General features: G+C 37.9%; 1 protein-coding gene across 1 annotated transcript in view; it reads right to left on the bottom strand.

Moving 5' to 3' along the window:
* Window positions 1-1,638: 1,638 nt before the first annotated feature.
* MMP14 (matrix metallopeptidase 14) overlaps window positions 1,639-18,631 on the bottom strand; it is a 27,189-nt gene continuing 10,196 nt past the window's right edge. The window contains exons 2-10 of the mRNA XM_072415114.1: window positions 12,015-12,163; window positions 11,458-11,580; window positions 11,063-11,370; window positions 10,790-10,957; window positions 9,764-9,939; window positions 9,542-9,680; window positions 9,243-9,393; window positions 8,301-8,416; window positions 1,639-7,373 (exon numbers count right to left, since the gene is read on the bottom strand). Of these exons, the coding sequence (XP_072271215.1) occupies window positions 7,042-7,373; window positions 8,301-8,416; window positions 9,243-9,393; window positions 9,542-9,680; window positions 9,764-9,939; window positions 10,790-10,957; window positions 11,063-11,370; window positions 11,458-11,580; window positions 12,015-12,163 (1,662 nt within the window). The 3' untranslated portion in view covers window positions 1,639-7,041. The remainder of the gene's footprint in view (window positions 7,374-8,300; window positions 8,417-9,242; window positions 9,394-9,541; window positions 9,681-9,763; window positions 9,940-10,789; window positions 10,958-11,062; window positions 11,371-11,457; window positions 11,581-12,014; window positions 12,164-18,631) is intronic.

Here is an 18,631-nt window from a genome sequence, read left to right as displayed (position 1 = left end):
ATTGTAATAAAAGATCTTTGCTACAGCAATATATAAGCTTAAAATTTGCTACAAATTTGCCACTTTGATCTTTGTTTTGCAAATAAACATTTATTATGTGTTATTAGAATTTGTGCACCATTGCTCATTCAAAGAGACAGCACAGTTAACTTGCCACTTATAACAAAACAATATTAAAATTACCCAGCATGCTTTCTTTCTGTTGACTTATTGTGTAAACATTTCAACTTGGGCTACAGAATTCTGTAAACTGACTTTTTTCATAAAAGGAGCTAAAGAGTAAAATGGGCAATGAAGTTAACATTGAACATTTTAGGTACATTAAAACAAAAGGTATTCAAAGTCTTACAATTTGTTTTCTTTGGCATGTTGGTTTTCTGCGATTAGACCATTTTCACAGAGAAACCAAGTATCCTTCTTTAAGTACAAATAGCTAAATCTTATCTTCTGAACATTACAATTACAGTGTTAGCAGGTTAGATACCATGCTGAAAGTGCAGACTTGTAACTGTGGCCTCCAAACAGACGTTTTTGAGCCTGAAAGCTGTCATTATTCATCATTCATAACTATCAGCCTAAAGGTCTTTCATTGACTACCTACACAATAACTCCACATGAGTAACCTTTACTCTCCTGCTCGTTAGAATTATTTGATTCAACAACTTTAACAACTAAATTACACTCTCACTATACCCCTGAAGAAGCCGAACGCCGAAACGTGTCGGGATGGAGACTGGTTCCTACTTATGGAGCTTTTCTAGTTGTTTATGTATAGATGACAAGCATCATCTTCATGATGAGTTTCATGGTGATTTTTCATTTGAATGTATTTGACTATGATTTTCAATTACTATTGTATATTCTCTTAATGCTTTAAAACAATCACATTTTTGCTTTAAAAGCCCCAGCCTTCTCTACTCCTTATATTACTGGTGAAAGTAAAGGTTTGTGTCTCTAGTTCACAAGGTGTACCTGGGTGTGGCAAGGGTTAACATTGCCCCATGATGGCCTTTCTGAGTCTTCTGGTGCTAACATTGTTGTTCAGCAAGTTGGGAGACCTTGCAGAGGGTGAGGCTGAGATGGCAATCGTCACAGTTCCCTGTACAATACTGTTACAATTACTTTTAAAATGAGCGCTAAAAAATTTATTTACTGGTGTTGTTTTCAAATTCCAATCGACGGCAGATTCAGTGTCAATAGGACTGATTTATTAAAGCTCTCCAAGGCTGAAGAGGATACACTTTCATCAGTGAAGGTGGGTGATCCAGCAAACCTGGAATGGATTTCTTAGAAGTTATTTGCTATCTGGTAACAAATGTTTTCAATCCTGGACTGGATCCATTCCAGGTTTGCTGGCTCACCCATGTTCACTGATGAAAGTGTATCCTCTCTAGCCTTGGAGAGCTTTCATAAATCAGGCCCAATGTCTCTTGTAGGTATTTGCACTTGTAGTCTACCATCAGTAACAGTGAATATAATTGCAAATTTAGTGCCCAATTATTGCGGTGTAATCCATTGTGCTGTTGATGACGGAGGATACATACCATTTGTATTATACTAGCAAAGATTTATGATTAAAATGACACACAAAAAAGCTGAAAAAAGGAAGTGGGCAATTAAGACCAAACAATGCAGGGATGAGCAGTTAAAACAAGTGTATTAACAATGCACACATGTATATAATACATTTAGACAATATGGTACCAAGATGTGCTCCTCTGAGATAGTACTGGGAGCTCCAACAAGCAATTTAATGTCCCTAACAATCATTTTAGCATGTTAACAATTCATCTGGCAATGTAGAAAAGCAGCTAATATTTTCTTTTAAAGGAAGAAACATGTTCTTGCTGAGTCCACTGATTCCATGAATAAATCATGTGTAGCTGATCAATGTATATCTGAAGACTTGAGGGTCTTTTTATAAAGCAGTGAATTTGACATCCAGCAATATTCTTCAGTGAAGGATCAATCACTACCTTGGAAAACGAATGCACCTCGGACAATTTCTACACAATATATACTGAATATCAGATTCACAGCTTTATGCTTTTTTAGCAGACTCCATAATCTAATAATATTAATAAAAATGTATATATCAGCCTTTTTTAACCCTTTTTGCTCCTGAAGAATCCCAGTTATAACCAAATAATTGGGGATCAATGAAAAAACCCCCCATAAATTGATGGCGGGTTAAAAGAATGCCCTCCTTATAGTGTTGACTAGAACAATGGATTGCTAAAGCCATCATTGGAGTCATGTAGTTGGCTCTATGAAGAGGTGGTTGCCCTGGAACTAAGCAGGCTTTGTCAAATAGGAAGCTAATCAGCAATAGTTTAAGGAACCCCTAGCGAATTCTGGAGGAACTCTGGTGGAGAATGGCTGCTGTATATACTGTATATGGAGCTTACCTGTTTTTAGTTTCTTGGTCTAGGGCTTGGATACCTTGATATGGTGTCCATAAATAAATGCAGGAGGCACCTTCTATAAGTTGTGTGTGAAAATGAATATGAGTTGCAAGCGGGGATAATACACTACCCTTTGAAATGGAATAATACCCAACTACTGTATTGAGAGTTAAACAATAGCAGCATCAAAATAATGTGCTCCCAGATAATCCCACAGGTGGATATACTAATGGCATCTGTGAAAGAAGAGACAAAATAACTCAATAGGTACTACTTTAGCTTCACTGTTTTGGGCACACCATAACTGACCCTATTTTTAAATAATCAGTCCATCCATTGTTCATATTATAAATTTCTTTGTATTGGAGTACAGCTTTATCAGGCTGTACATTGCTGATCTGAATCTTTCCGAGGCTGGTGAATATTTATTGATATGTATGTCCTTCTATTGCACCTAATTTTATACCCCTATTTCTGTGTAATTGTAACCTGTCACAGTGTTTTTGTACGTTTTTTAGCAAAAAAAAAAAGTTTGCCTATATTTTATAAAAATATTTGTTCCATGTGCTTTTAATAGTCCTGCGGAATGTGTGCAGATGTCTTGCTGTTTTATGAAGCATCAACCCTAAACATACATAATTACAAATGTATATGTTGGTTCATACTATAATATAGTGCTGGAGAGTGATTTGTGTCTAGGCAGGTCTCAGCTTTAACTTTATTCATAAATGAGCCCAACACTAGATTTCAACCAAAATCAGACAGACTGAATACGGGGTATGATTATTTTTATACATGATGTACTCATACCAGAATATCTAGCTATTTATTAGACTTAATAAGGTGCTTAAAACACAATTTTCTTTTTCTAACACATATTCGAATGCATTTTATCTTATTATCATTTACACACACACTGGCCAAAAAAAAAAATCACACACTCTAATATTTCATTGGAGTGTAATTTTTGATCATGGCACTCACTTGCCATGTTATCCTTTCAATAGGCTTATACAATGTCATAACATTTATTTCTGTCCCTACTAGTATTAACTTTTCGCCAATGTCTTTTATTGATGATGGGAAGGTTGGACCACTGAGTACACTCTTCTTGAGCACATTCCAAAGAATGTCTGGGAGGATAAGGTCTGGAATCTGAGGCGACAAATCCAAGTGCGAAAATAATGTCACATGCTCGCTAAACCACTCTTTCACAATTCTGGCATTGTCATCTTGCTATATGCCCATGCCATCAAGGAAGAATATAATTTATTAATGGAAAAACCCGGTCAGCGAGTATATACAGATGGTCAGCTGACCTCAATTTTTGGACACTTAACATTGCCAAACCAAGACATGACCAAATTAGGCAAAACCATAGTATCACAATGCACAAACACTCACACACATATATATGGAATAGGTATATCAGACCTATGAAATATGATGTATTATATGTAATACCAACTAACTATGCTACAACACTGCTTCTGCACTGAGATTACACACTTTCCAATAAAGTCAGCACGCTGGCATTTTAAACCTTTACCTTGTGATAAATAGCCTATGTAGTTGTTGCTTTACTAGTTTTAGATAATGGACTCATAGTATGCATGCTTAACCCCGCTTCCCCCGTATGTCCATCTGAGGGGCTATTGACACTGGAAAACTAGTAATGAATTATGAATTTACAGAAACTGAATTATATTTAGCAGCCATCTGAGATGAGTTGCATCCCCCACATAAAGCTATTCCTATTTTGTTTCACCCAAAACAATATGTCACTACATATTGTGTGGGTTTATAGCTTGTTTATTGTTGAAACCTTCACACTAAACTTGTAATTGCTGGTAACAATGGGATGGGGGGGGGGGGTTGTTGGGAAACACTATTTTACTTCTACAAAGGGGGCTTTTCAGCAAATACAGGGAACAGAGATTTAGAGAAATAGCTCCATGATAAACTATTGAAGTGCATTTCAGTTCAGTACGATAATGCACACCAGAACTACAGCAATAAAATATGCTGCAACTTAAATGGATTTTCCATATAGTACAGGAAAAAAATTCCTGGAAAGGCTACTTTCTCCACAACAGTAAGCTCAAGTCTTAAGGTCTCAATGGGCACTGACATCACTTTAAGGCAGAATACCAAATATTCATCTCTTTGTGTTCTCTCTACGTTTAGCACAGTTATTCAAGTAATACATTGTGCCTACACAAAGAATATTTTTGCATAGCTTTAAAGAACAGCAAAAATTAAACCAAATTGCATAGTATGCTACAATGCAGAAATCTAGCAATGTTTCATTTTTTACTAAATGGCTCTGGGTAAAATAAACATTATAATAGGATTAGCTTTAGTGAATGTTTAGTTCCTTGATGCAATAAAAGATGTGATACTGTAACAAACACCTGCAAAAACAGTAAAAAAACATACTACTTATGTATACCAGTCAAAATGTGTGAGTGTGGGTTTTGGTGCATAATATGGGAAATGTATGACATAAATTAGGAGAAGATCACTAAAGTTTATAAGGGAGTGTAAGCATCATAAAAACACTTCAGGTAAGTAAAAAATCAAGTAGTATACGATAGTCACTCAACTTGGTTTAGAGGTTCTTCATTCTTTGAAATGTACTACTTGTTTTTTGTAAAGCATGTGAGATAAATGAACACAGGTATGTCACTTTTTTCTATTTTTTTTATATTTCTAATGTTAAAAAAACCATAGGTCCATAACAAATAGTTTGTGGTAGATTTTACAAAAGACTTTAGAAAATAATAAAATAAAAAACACAACTTTGTCCACATGAGAGAAGCTTTAATGAATTAATTTTGGTGGGTCTCCCACACCCCTCCACACACATATTAAAATGAAGGAATGATGCACATTTTAGGTTTGAGTTTACAAGGTGATATAAGGCACTTGGGGGTTAGGTTAGAAAGGGCACATGCTTCTCTTTGCCCCCCTAATCTTGTGCAAGCTCGGACCCCAAGCTCCATGCTTGGAGGGGAGGGGTGAAGAGGTCACCCACTCATTGCAGGAAGGACCAGTGGAACATGACTTTGACTGGTCCACTGATCCTTCTGGCAGTGGACAGGTTGGACATGCAAAGCGGCCTGACCTGCAGGAGCTGCCCTATTATCAAATAATAATAATTATAATAATCAAATATAAACAAAAAATAGAAAGACGGGAAACAAGACAGGAAATGTGACCCCCACCCCCTGACCGTACCATGTGATTTGCCCTTCTTAACCTCACCCCGACAGAAACCTGCAGAGCTGTGATTAACCCCTTTTCCTGTGTATGTGATTTACAGAGCACTGCTGGTTCTTTTTCTAATTACAGGGGCACTAAACGACCACGATTAACCCCACCACAGCCAGATAACTGCAGAGCAATCGTTAACCATTTTTCTGAACTGAGATATTGTGAGCTCAGTCTATTCTCTGTCAGGATCTTTCAGAGCAGTGATCAACCCCTTACATCACAGAAAGCCTGCACATTGCTATCTCTGCCAGGACCAGCAAATAATGACTCAAACAAGCACATTAAAGGATCTATCAACAAGGTCTAATCAGATACCAGGAGAGGACCCTGAGATTAAAACTTTTCCCTTCTGTATCCATGGGAATACAGAGGGTGGAGGAGGATAGAGGCATCATAGAAGTATAATGGATGGGTTTACAGGGCAGTTTTCAAGGCACTCTGGGAATTGGGTGGTACTGACCTTAAACTTGTCCCTCTTTTTCTCCAGGTACAGATTCCTGCTCTGCAAAAATACACTTTACCTATCTTAGCTTCCTCTAGGTCAAATATCACGGACAGTACTTGAAAATCCAAAGGACAAAACATTATTGTCCTCGTCACACACATTTTGGTTACTATGAAACAGTTTTTTCTTCTTTTTTTTAACTCAAATTGGACATCAGACCCCATATTATACCAAACTGGTATAACCGCTGTGGTCACCAATGTCTGGAAATTGGTACCCCATTACACAGCTGTGACCCATGTTATATACAGAAATCAATATCTTTTTACTAACTAATATTGTCCTTCCGTTGGCTCTTAGTAAATCTAGCTGTGCTTTGGGCAGTATGGGAAAGAGGCCACAACCTTTAGACAAAAGCTCACATGGCCAGACAGGTTTGTCTTCCCCCACTTGCACTTGCACTACACACCCCAGCCATGACTACAGTTTAAGCTGGGTGCTTCTTAAAGTTCACTCTTAGCAAAAAACTATACATCTTAGCTAAAGACAGTGGTGTTTACATTTAACACACACATCTCCAAAACATTAATTCAAACCCTTTAGAGGGTGTCCATCTCTGCTCTGACTCCTGCAAGTGGTGGCTTTACAAAGAGCACTTACCAACCAATAGCTAATGAAAACTAAATTTGTACCCGTGCAAAAACCATTATGGAAAACATGGCTCCAGTCTGGCAATGGAGGGGTTAAATGCAATGATGTGTGCCACATAAATAGCGGCAAAGATGGTGCAAATTGACTCTCTCCCTTCCTCCCTCCCCAGGAGGTTATTACTGCTCCCCATGATATCTGTGTGAGGGAGGCATGGGAGGGCCGGAGAGACAGCAATGGGGGGGGAGGGTCCAGATATGTGACTTCTCACACTTTGTCCAGCAGGGATCGCTGCCAGTATAGAAGCCTCTTGGGAGTGCCATATTGCCTGAAGATAAAGACAGCCAGTCCAAGGAACAGAACACAAAGCAAAAGGAGCACTGGAACTACGACAGCTGCCATGTTTATTCCTCCACTGGCTTCATCAACTTCTATAATTACTACTTCTCGGTCATCTTCATCATCATTATCTTCAGGTTGCCTGACAGTACTACAACCCATCCAGTCTTGCAGAACAGACTTGGGGAAACCAGATTCTGTCTTTAACTGTTGGTTATTAAACTTCCAGTACTTGTTGCCCTTGTAGAAATAAGTGAAGGCTGCAAAACATAAAAGGAAACAGAACCTTAGAATCAAGAAATTCTAAAAGGAAAAAAAAAGGTAGTGAACCCCTTCCTTTTTTCATAATTTTAAATTGGTAATAAACACTATGACGTGATTGACTGCACAGAAACAACACAATTGTGGGCAATTGCGTCACAGAAACCACAAGACCCTGGGCAATTGTTCTAGCAAGTATTTTCCTAAACACATAAGTCCTGTTTAAAGCTATAGAGAATAACAGGAGGAGGCAAGCACTGCTGCACCTCATTTTCAGGCTTATCAAGGGGTGCACAATATGCCAGACAGCCACTGTTAAGCTACGTACACAGGTCCAACGGTTTTGGCCCAATAATTGTCTCAGGGCGGATATCGGGCAAGAATCTGGCATGTGTACAGCGCTTGTTGTCCATCGTCCAAACGACCGTCCTGGCGGATCCACGGACGTTGGTGGATGACTAACGATCCTAAGCCAAAGAAAGGGGGAGAGCGCGCAGCAGGGTGCCGCTCCATTGCTCTCCCCCTCCCCTCTCCATAGAGCAGAAGAGTGCTATAAGTAGAACATTCGTTCATACATCGTGCAGTACTAGTCGTTGGAAAGGATAGTGAAAGATCCTTTCCAACGACTATTATTGTACGTTTGTATGCGGCTTTAAGGACAGTGAAAGATCAGATGGGTTTGATTTTGGCAGAGCCCAGCTAACCAGTTTATGAAATGGTTTGCTATGCCCTAACCTTCAAACTATGTGAGCAGCTTTAGTAAGCAAACTTAATGTAGGCTCTATGCATTTGCACATAGTGAAGCATGGTTTAAAAAAAATCATAAAATTACCCAATTCCCAAAATATGATTTTTTTTTTTTAAATCTATATATGTGAATACATAACAAACTGAATTCTGTTGAGTGCAGAAGATGTATTCCTTACCTCCATCACTTCCCATGAATGCTCCTCGAACAGAGTCGGGGATTCCTTCCCAAACTTTGATAGGCTTTGGATAATCAGCATCTACAGCCCTCATTTCTTCATTAAACCGATAATACCTGAAAGAAACAATACAGAAGATTTGAATAATGTATCAAAGTGTTTTTAAATACTTTACCTATGCTGTGCTTATAGGCTTGCCTCTTTTGCATCTCTGTTGCCCTACCAAGTTGCCAGGAGAAAAGAAAATCCCATTGAAGTAAGTATGAGGCAGCAAGTGACTCCTTCCTTGTGACAACTTGGTGAATATTCTAGCACTATTACAAAGAGACAGACATAGTCCTCAGCCCTGTGTTAGCTCTAACTGAAGTGCCATTGAGCTTAGACAGTGCCTTTCCTCTTCATTCACAAAAAATGAATAGGAAAGAAGGGAAATAAATGACTACTGAGTATATGTTCATGGAGAAAGTCGATATTAGAATTGATCTGTTGTAACAAAATATCTCCTGACAAACAAATAATATAAATGATAAGGTCCTACTTATAATGTAAGATTTCTAATGTAAAATTGTATCAGTTGTCATGGTCCAGCTAATGGTGGGTATACTAGCTTGTAGTGGAATGACTGCTGTATAAGTTTATGAATAACACTGAAAAGTACTTTGGGTTACAGGCTGAGCTCATGCTGGGTTTCTCCTACAGTAAAAGTTTATCTGTGTTAAAAGATCAAAGTTAACAATGAACATGGACCTTTAGGCTCTGAAAAGTTAGGTTCTCTTGCTTGAGCTGTCCAGCTGCAAAGAAGTCTTAGCTGATTTTAAAAACATGTGCATTCCTTTAGAGTCTTTTGACAGGTAAAAAAGCTCTAGTGTTAGGCAGGGTTTATCTTTTTTTAATTTAGCAACTGAATTTAGTAATTTAGCAATTAGATACAAGATGACTTACTTGGTTCCTCTAAAGAAATAGGTCTTTCCATTTGGCATCCAATACAGGGCAGCATCAATTCTATCAGATGGTAATCCCCGACCCATTTCTTTTAATGTTCTGGGGTAGCCAGGTTCAAGAGAGGCTTCATCAAATACCCAGTATTTATCCCCTAAACACATACAAATAAATAGGAAATACTAAATGAATATAAACAGCTTAAACTGATTATAACAACATGCAACATACAATTGTGTCTTATTTAATTCACAGTTATTATTTGATAGAACATTGAGAAATCCACACTGTTTAATATTTACCCTTGAAAAAGACAAATTTTCCATCTTTCCGTTCATATGCTGAATTTATTGAGTTCGGGAGCCCACGCCAGAAGTGTCCAATGGGAAGAGGGTAACCATCCATGACACGGTTATTGCGCACACGCCAGAACCATCGCTCCTACGAAGATATTCAGTTTAAATCAAGTGAAGAGATAACAAATGGATTATTCTTTAAAAGAAGAATGGTTGCTGTCCACTAACCTTGAAGACAAACATTTCCCCCCTCAACACAGCAATAGTATCAAAATTGCCTTGACAGATATCTGGTCCATAAGGAGGAACATTTGGGTCATCTGGAACATCTGGACGGTATCGTGGAGTAGGCTTAGGAGCACGTGTAGGACGTGGTGCACGTGTTGGTATTCTGTCTCCATGGCCTAAAAATAAGTTGTACGGTAAGTTTATAAGCACAAGATTCAAATCCTTATGTTAGCATTTGCCAAGCAGTAGATCATTTATCCCCATCAGCCTATATAGAAATTGGTTTTCTTTTAGCGTCATGTCACACAGGCAATCTGGATGCTGGCAAGTTGTTGCTAAAAGACTTTCTGCTAGTCCCTCTCCAAAGAGCATTGTGGAGTTCTGTCCCACATGAGATAATTCTGGCAATGAATCGCTAGCTGCAGAGACTGCACTGTGACATGGTTCTTAAGCTACGTACACACTTCCAATTATTATCGTCGGAAAACGAACGACGAACGTTCCTGCACGATATATATGAACGATCGTATAGCACCGATCCTGCACATAGAGCTAACGACACGATCGTTCGTAGATATTGTACACACAATAGATACGATCGTTTAAGCGATAGAGGAACTATGTGCACGACAGGAAAGTGAGCGGACGTTCGTTCATCACGCATGCTCTGAACATGGACGATCAACGAACGACCGTACACACGAACGATGTTCAACGATCGTCGCCCAATCCGATCCGCCGGTCCGGTCGTTCGTTTCCAACAATTTTCCTCGTTCGTCGGCGTCGTTGGTTACTTTTTTACGAACGATTTTTTGCCCAATCGATCGTTCGTCGTTCGATTGGAACGATAAAAATTGGAAGTGTGTACGCACCTTTACTTTCTAACAAAACACACTCAAGTTATGCATAAAGATAAACATTCACAAATGTATCCCTGAACCCCAATTCCACTAAACTATCTGAATAAAAAGTCTTTTGCCACATCTTGGATTATTTATTTTCCTAGTGTTGTCTTCAGCCACTTACCACTTCCATAAATTTGCTGGATTCCCCTGCGATCATCATCTGGTAGCTGAAAGTTCTGCGTATCCATCCACTGATAGAATGGGGCCATAATTGCTGATGGATCATTGGAATGTTCCAAACCCAAGGCATGTCCCAGTTCATGAACAGCCACAAGAAAAAGGTCATTGCCTAAGTGAAAAGAAGTAAAAACATGTTTATTACATATTGAGTACTTTTTTAGTTTTTGTTTATCTTTGTATTCATGTCCCTCATTAGTGATTTCTCTGCCCTTACCATCTAAATCATCATTTCTGGATGTCCATGGCTCCGCAGAATCAAAATGAGTGTCTCCACCAATGCCTGGCCCAGGAAAGTATGCATGTGCCAAAAATCCTCCTTCTCCATCAAAAGGGGTGCTGTCTCCATGGAACCCTTCAGCAAAGAAGATCATGATGTCAGCATGTTTTTCATGTCCGTCTTTAATGTCCACATATCGAACCTCACGGAACTTCAGCGGAGTTACACTTTCCCAAACAGTAAAGGCTCTCCGGATGGATTGGTGTGTCTCATATTCACCAACTTTGGGTGTATAGTTCTGTATGCTGGAAGGAGATAAAGTTTTATACTAAAGGTAAGGGTAAAACTGAAATATAAACATATTTCTTTTCTGAATATATGTTTTAACATACCAGAAGGTGATGTCCTTGTGCTGCCATTTCAGACCCTGGATGGCATATCTTTTCCTCCTCACGTTAGCCTTTATTTCAGCGCCAAATTTATCTGGGACACCACAGCGTGGCTTTTTCATAGCTCTGAGGATAACCAGGTATTATTTATTAATTTGTAGTATTAATTCATGCGTCATTATGCACTAGAGAACACGTTTGATGCTGCAACACTGCAATAGTTTAAGACTAGCACTGATGGATTTATAAAGTACGCCAATCACTCTATAAGAAATAACAAAAACTTGTATTTATATTATGTATTAATGTGTGGACTGTCTTAAATTTGGAAATCACCCATCTAACACCGAGCTGTTACTAATTTTGCATGATTCACTATGAAAACTAAAAATGAAATTCAATTCCCACTTTCTGTTAACTTGGAAACCTAATGGTATTTTTTCCATTGAAACATGATATACTCATTCCTTAGCACTGCTTATGCTGAACTGGTTTCTTTTGTTCAGACCTAATAAACATCAATTTAAACTGCATCTAATGTACAAAGAAAGATCCCATACTTCTCTGTGTCACCGTCCATCTTCCCAGTCACTTTTAATCCATAAAACCTTTGCATAGCAGCAATGGCTTCAGTCATAGACTGTGGAGACCGTAATGTGTGAGTTCGAAGGTCGCCTGGAGGCAGATAGCCATACTGTTGTAGCCAGCCCTGTGAAAACAGGAATCATAACAATATATCACACACCTAAATATATATATACACCATACATAACCCATTATTTTGCATTACTGCTGACTTTTAGTTCTTCTAATTCATAAAAAAATTTCATCATTACCATTGTTGAGATTCACCACGTTTACTTTAGAGTAATTAGATCATATAGTCACCTGCTGCACCCCCCCCCCCAAATATTTTGGGAAATCTTTACCGCTGATATTAGGAACTTAATTAACTTGCTCATTATTGCTTGCAAGGGAGCTTTACAATATTAGAGCATTAAATCTGTTGCATGGTTTGTGAAAATAGTGCTGAGTATGGATATGCTTCTTTGTGTATCACTAGGACCATGGAGCTTGGAGCTGACTTTTGGGAGTGCAGCAATGCTTGAGCACACTGAGGACATGCAGCAATGGAAGAATGGAATACTTTTTGGCAAGCCTTAGGGAGGATTTTTCCTGTTTGGCAGGGAGTGCTATATGGACTCCACAAGCAGAAGAAAAAACTGCTGCACAGCTGTTAATGTGAGGTCAGTGAGCTCATTCCCGCCCTACAAATCTGGAGGAGGGTGTGCATGAATAAGGAAATAAAACAGCACACCCAATCAGCTTCTGGTTCTTTGTTCTGTTTCTGATTTCCATCTAGATCAACTAATTGGAAAAATTCCCACAAAGCACATAAAATGTAAACAAAGAGAACAGTGTATTTATTAGAAACATGCTAAGAGATGACTACAATATTGCAAACACTATGTTTTGCCAACACGCTTTGTATAGCCAGTGTATGTATCCTTTGCCATTAGACAACAATGGTCAAACAGTGGCTAATATTTAAGCTGTTAAAGTTCAGCTAAAACTTAAAATCCTTAAAGCAATCATATTGCTCATTGTAAATTAAAGGTAATACATTTAGAACTGAGCAGAACTGTGCATGCAAGTTTAGGCCATTTAAGTTTAGCTGGGCTTTAGGGAAGAACTCAGACTCACCCTCTTAACCAGCCTACTAATGCCTTTGAAATAAACTAACTAACTAACTAACTAACTAACTAACTGCATCAAAACCTTGCACAGTTTCTTAAGGAATATGTCAGCCATATTATTAGTAGGCCACTTTGCTGTATTTCCTGCTATCTAATATTCTGTCTGCAAAAAGAGTGATTTAAAAGATATGCATAATTATAACTGACTTCAATATCATTACAAAGAAAAGAATGATGCTAAAAAAAACATATTGAGTTCTTACAAAAAAGTTGTACAATGGCAAGTACAGATTGTCATTGTGGACTTTTCAGTTCACCTTTGACATTGCCTCATTTGACTTATTTGGCTTTGCACGGTACCAGAAGCCCAAAGGCTGAGGAAAATAATCTGAAGATGTCGGAGATTTCAGAGATGGATGTAGAAGTAGATGTCAGTTCACTCTTGGCTTCACTTTGAGCCAATGGTAATCTAATTAGGTGAATTCTACCTGGCAAATCTGCACCATAATTATTCATAATGTATTGGTGGCAGATGAGGCTTTTTCTTTTTTCAACTACAGTCTCCTATAGAGTCATTTGGGGGAGCTACATGCTGAAACCACACAACTGACAAGTTGCAAGAATTGTTACATATGACCTAGAGCACTCTATATACCAAAAGCAGCCATCAAAGTCAATTTTAATTAATACAAATACACCTATTTTAATTTCCTAATTTTACCCACAAAGTAACAACAAGATAACTAAAAACTGTGGAACAAGAAAATTGTAGCAATATTACTTTTAACTACTCTTGTTATTGGTACAGTACTGTCACTTGGCAATGCTTGTTTTTACCAGTGAATAGCCTCTGTAAAATACAACTGGATCCATCAGGGAAGGCAATGTAAGACAAAGAGCATTAATGGAGTCAATGTCACTTTCCTATATTAGTTAGAGTGGCTAATGTCAATAAATACTGATAAATACTAATGCACATAGCAATGTTGTAAAAAAAAACAGAAAACCCTTTACTAGCTACCCTGACCAACAGTGAAGACTACAATTTGATTAAAAGGTTGACATAGATTCCATCAGTTCACTGCATTAGAGTTAATGGGTCTAGAGTTATAAGTCTTTACGTCATATTGGTTCATTCTTAACCCCTAGAGCTAAAAGCTTCTGGTGGTAGGAGAATTTAATCTAGAAAACCTTGAAGCTTCATCCCTCAACTATTTTATTATTAGAGGTATATTACCTTCTGAAGCTGTCCTGCTTTCATAGTTTGTTTACAGTAAATAGCGCAAAGGTTGATCAGAACTGTTTTCATCTTTAAACTACTTCTTTAAATCCCATAAAACAGGAAAACCTTACAAAAATAAGAGTAAAAGTACATAAAAGTGCACAAATATAAAAGGTGGCTTATGGATAATTCTCAATTTCCATTCCCTAGAAAATATTTGAAAAAAATCTTGGAAAATAATAATAAGAATGTGTTTATTAGAGTTGGAATCTTCCCCTGGAAATAACCAATGCTAAATGTTACCACTCCCAGTGATAGTTATGGGGGTCATATAGAGGTCTGAAAAAGAAGTTAACATGGGCAGGACATGGAAAATCATGACCCATATGGAAAATATAATCTTGGCAGGTTTGTGCAAAGTAAAACTATGCCCACCCTGATAAGAAGAATCAAAAAAGGTTTAGGGCCCCCTTAGTGGTGAATATTTAGAGCAACCTTGGTATGAGAAAAGCATGGAGGATGGAACTCATCCTGTTTCCTTTAAAAGTTGTTCCTTTGTAGATAACTATTTGTTACATTTTCAAATAAATAAAATTAAAAAAAATATAAGAAAGCCAAACTAACTCCAATTTGGGCAATCAATGTGAAGAGCATTCACTTTCTGGCATTTACTTGATCCAGCGACGCAGTGATATTCCACTCCACTATCTGGGTGAATAAAGCCAATCAACCCGCTTCATGTATGCCCTGTCCCTATGTGGCTTTTGGTAGCATTTAGGATGTGCAAACCTCACAATGAAAAAAAGGCAAAAAGTACTTTAGTTGTCATGCATTACATAACTAAAGACCCCTGAAAAAAATATAGACTTTCTTGACCTTTTTAACATGCAGGAAATATCTTACAATATTATATTGAAATAACTTTCAAGTCCTCAGGGAACCCCTCCTATAATTACTATATCCACATCCCACAGTGAATTACCATGGTGGTGAGTGGGAAGGATTCCTCTTACATTGCTGGCCAGTTGGAAAAAAAGTCACCCTCACAGATAGACAAAAAGATCATTGGTTTACCTTGATCTGACCTGAGCGGCACAAATTGCTCATTGCTCAAGCTACCCCCTAGAACCCTATGTGAGAATCACTGGTATAGAGTTGCTCCAAAGATAATGGAGGCCAAAGGTTAGGCTTTAAAGCTAGAACATCAGCAAAACGAAAAAAAAAAAAAACATTTTCAAACTGAGTTCAACAACTGCATCTTCTACATTCCATTTGTGATATATTTGCTTTTAAAATGTATCAAAATTACGATTACAACACCAAAAAAGGAGACTTTGCCAGAATGTTGTCTGCACTCACCAGTACTATGACGCTGCAGTTAGCTAAACCATAAATGTACTATGACAACCAAACATAATAAAGACCATCCTACATAAAAGTGTTAGAACTGGACTGATCAATCTATGCTAGGCTTGGATTTTAGGTTTAGCAGTATATTGGCAGATGAGGAGTTAACAGTAATGTTATTGTCTCCTCAAGGAGTGCTTGTTGGGGGATGTTCCTGATGATGTATAAATCTCCCCTGAGGCTACATATAATGGATGTAAAACTTCAAAGAGTGTGTGGGGGAGGTATGGCTATGGTGCAGGGCATAAAGGAAGCAGTTTAAAGTTACAGGAAAACCTTATACAGATGCAGGATAAGGAGAAAAGGGGCCAGTAGTAAAAGGGAGAGAGATGTTGTTGAAACTACTGAAGACACTGTCACAAGATCAGTTGCACAAGTTGTACTTTCCAATTATTTAAGCTTTGCGCAATCACTTCCCTCCCCCACATTTATCTAAATAAACTTCATTATAAATAATGGTACAATATGTACACCAAAACAAGTGAATATTTCACTCTTTTCCCTTCCCAACACATTTAGTTGTTCATTTATGTATAGCACCAACATATTTTGCATCTGAAGCAGTTATCTGCATCATTGTGCAGTGTCAGCATTATTCTGTTCAGTGAGCATGAGTGCATGCGCAAAAGCTACATCATCTGCACCCAGCCAACCAAGAGGATGAGGACTCTAAAGCCGGATTAAGATAAAGATAAAACCTGTCAGGGTTACATGTGTAGTATTATTATTATTAATATTATACAGTATTTATATGGTGCCATCATATTACGCAGCGCTGTACAAACGCTATAGTCACGTCATGTAGATATTTAGGATGTAAAATGGAGGGGGGCGCCTCTTATAATGCAAAAACTAATTAAATAGACTTTTGAAAACAATAAAGGTCACACATTTTGAAAAATACATGCTAAGGAAAATAAATTGAATTTCTATTTCTATTTGCAAATAATTTTTTGTTGTTGTACTGTTCAAATTTGTTCCCTGATCTGCCTGCATGTAAGTATGCAACCAATGCAGATTATTTATTGCATAGCGGATGTGCCGTTTAATAACTGCTTTAGCTCTTGGCATGTATCACTAATGTCGCTCTCATCTATTATTGATCCTTCTCCTGGGATTCCATTAGGAAGAATTGAATCAGCAGCATGCTACCAAAGATTTAGCACAGATTGTGATAAAAAAAACAAAACAAAATACTGTTAAAGATCAATAAATCCTTAGCACTTTCAGGATATTGCTAATGTAATGTTTATGTATTATTTCTCATTTTTTGCCCACACGTATAGGTTGATGGTGCTATCGTACACGATTCACCCCCCTTTGCATGACTCTTGCTCTGTATTACGCCCTCACAGTTAGGCTACGTACAGACTGTAGATGTGCATTGCCCACAGGTGGCATAACATTTAGCTGTTTTTTTCTTTAGTCTCCTTTTATGTGATATTTTATTGTCTTCCTAACATGGTACTGACCCCTTCTCTCCAATGACTCCCCCCCTGGAGTTTGATCCTTGGAATTTTCTGAGACAATCCTGGTTGCTCTCTTTTAATCATGATTATAGTTTTTCATTTCCTCATCAATGCACTAAGAGTGCCCAGCTTCCCCAAACCCTAACAGTAATTTCCTGTTCACAATTACTCATGTGATATATGTTTTGGGTGTGGAATATGCCCTCCTTTTTATTCCATGCCTAAATGCTTCTGATCAGATAAATCTCAAACCCACACAATATTCAAACCTTCTAAAAACTTGTGAAACAGTATTTTTCTAAATTTTTACCAACAATCACGCAATATTAGTTGGTACACTTGTCTAGAGAAGCCAGATATTCATTAGTATGATATCTATTATTGGTATATATTTTTTTTCTTGCCTAATGCTTAAGCATAAACCAATATCCAACTGTAATCTTCACCCGTGGACAGGTCCCTGCTTAGTCTCGGGAGGCTATTTGCCCTTTGCCTATTCTTGGTTTACCCCAGGGCTTAGATATGCAAAGGAAGGTGTCTGGGGGACAAGGCAAAGGACCAGGAACACATGAAGGCAGATAAGCCTCAGCATGGGCAACAGCATCTGATCCTATGCCCCCATACTAAACTTCACCTCCAAAACTAGTGATCAAGCTACAAATAAACGGAAACACGTGACAACTTCTTTTATCATTGTACTAGTGAGTATAGTAAATAAAAATGTATTTTTTGGTATTCATATAATCTCCACCTAATGATGTCTATACTTAGATACTTAGGATTTGATAACTAGCTGTCCTTTTACATATAGACAAATGGTTATGGTGGAGTGTGAACGTTTTCATGGACAAAACCTAGAAGGCTAGTGTCTTTATCACAAGGGAAACTTGTGGATGTAAAATTATTGTTCATTTTTGCTGCATGTAACCTGGAGCTTGCTATTCCTGCCTCAAAGTATTTGTTGCTAAAGAACCATTTATTTTTGCACAGCCAGTCTCAACTGATTTCAAAAGCTGTCTTGAAAAAATACACCGTAGTACTGATAATAAACAAGAAAACACAGTTTGGCTTAGCAATTGCATGCCAGTATAAAATATTTCCACGTCCACAGAATGTGGCTGCAAAGCCATGTGTTAGCAAGTCTAGCATCTGCATACCTTCCTGTAAGGACAAAGAAGCCCTAATGCTTAGAGAAAGAAGATATATTTTTCTTTATTTTCAATTATACGTGTAGACATTTCCACATCTCAGCAGACATCTAGACACAAACCAAGATCGGACATAGCTTATTATGTACAGCCACAACACCACAGAACACTGCCCTCTGCTCTGCTCATATAACAAGGCTAATTCAGAGGTTTCTAGCCCTTTTCAAGCTCCTC

The sequence above is a fragment of the Pyxicephalus adspersus genome, chromosome 6 (assembly GCF_032062135.1).
Source record: "Pyxicephalus adspersus chromosome 6, UCB_Pads_2.0, whole genome shotgun sequence".
NCBI classification, from domain to species: Eukaryota; Metazoa; Chordata; class Amphibia; order Anura; family Pyxicephalidae; genus Pyxicephalus; species Pyxicephalus adspersus.
Note: the sequence above shows the minus strand (reverse complement) of the source record. Positions and strands in the feature narration are given on the sequence as shown.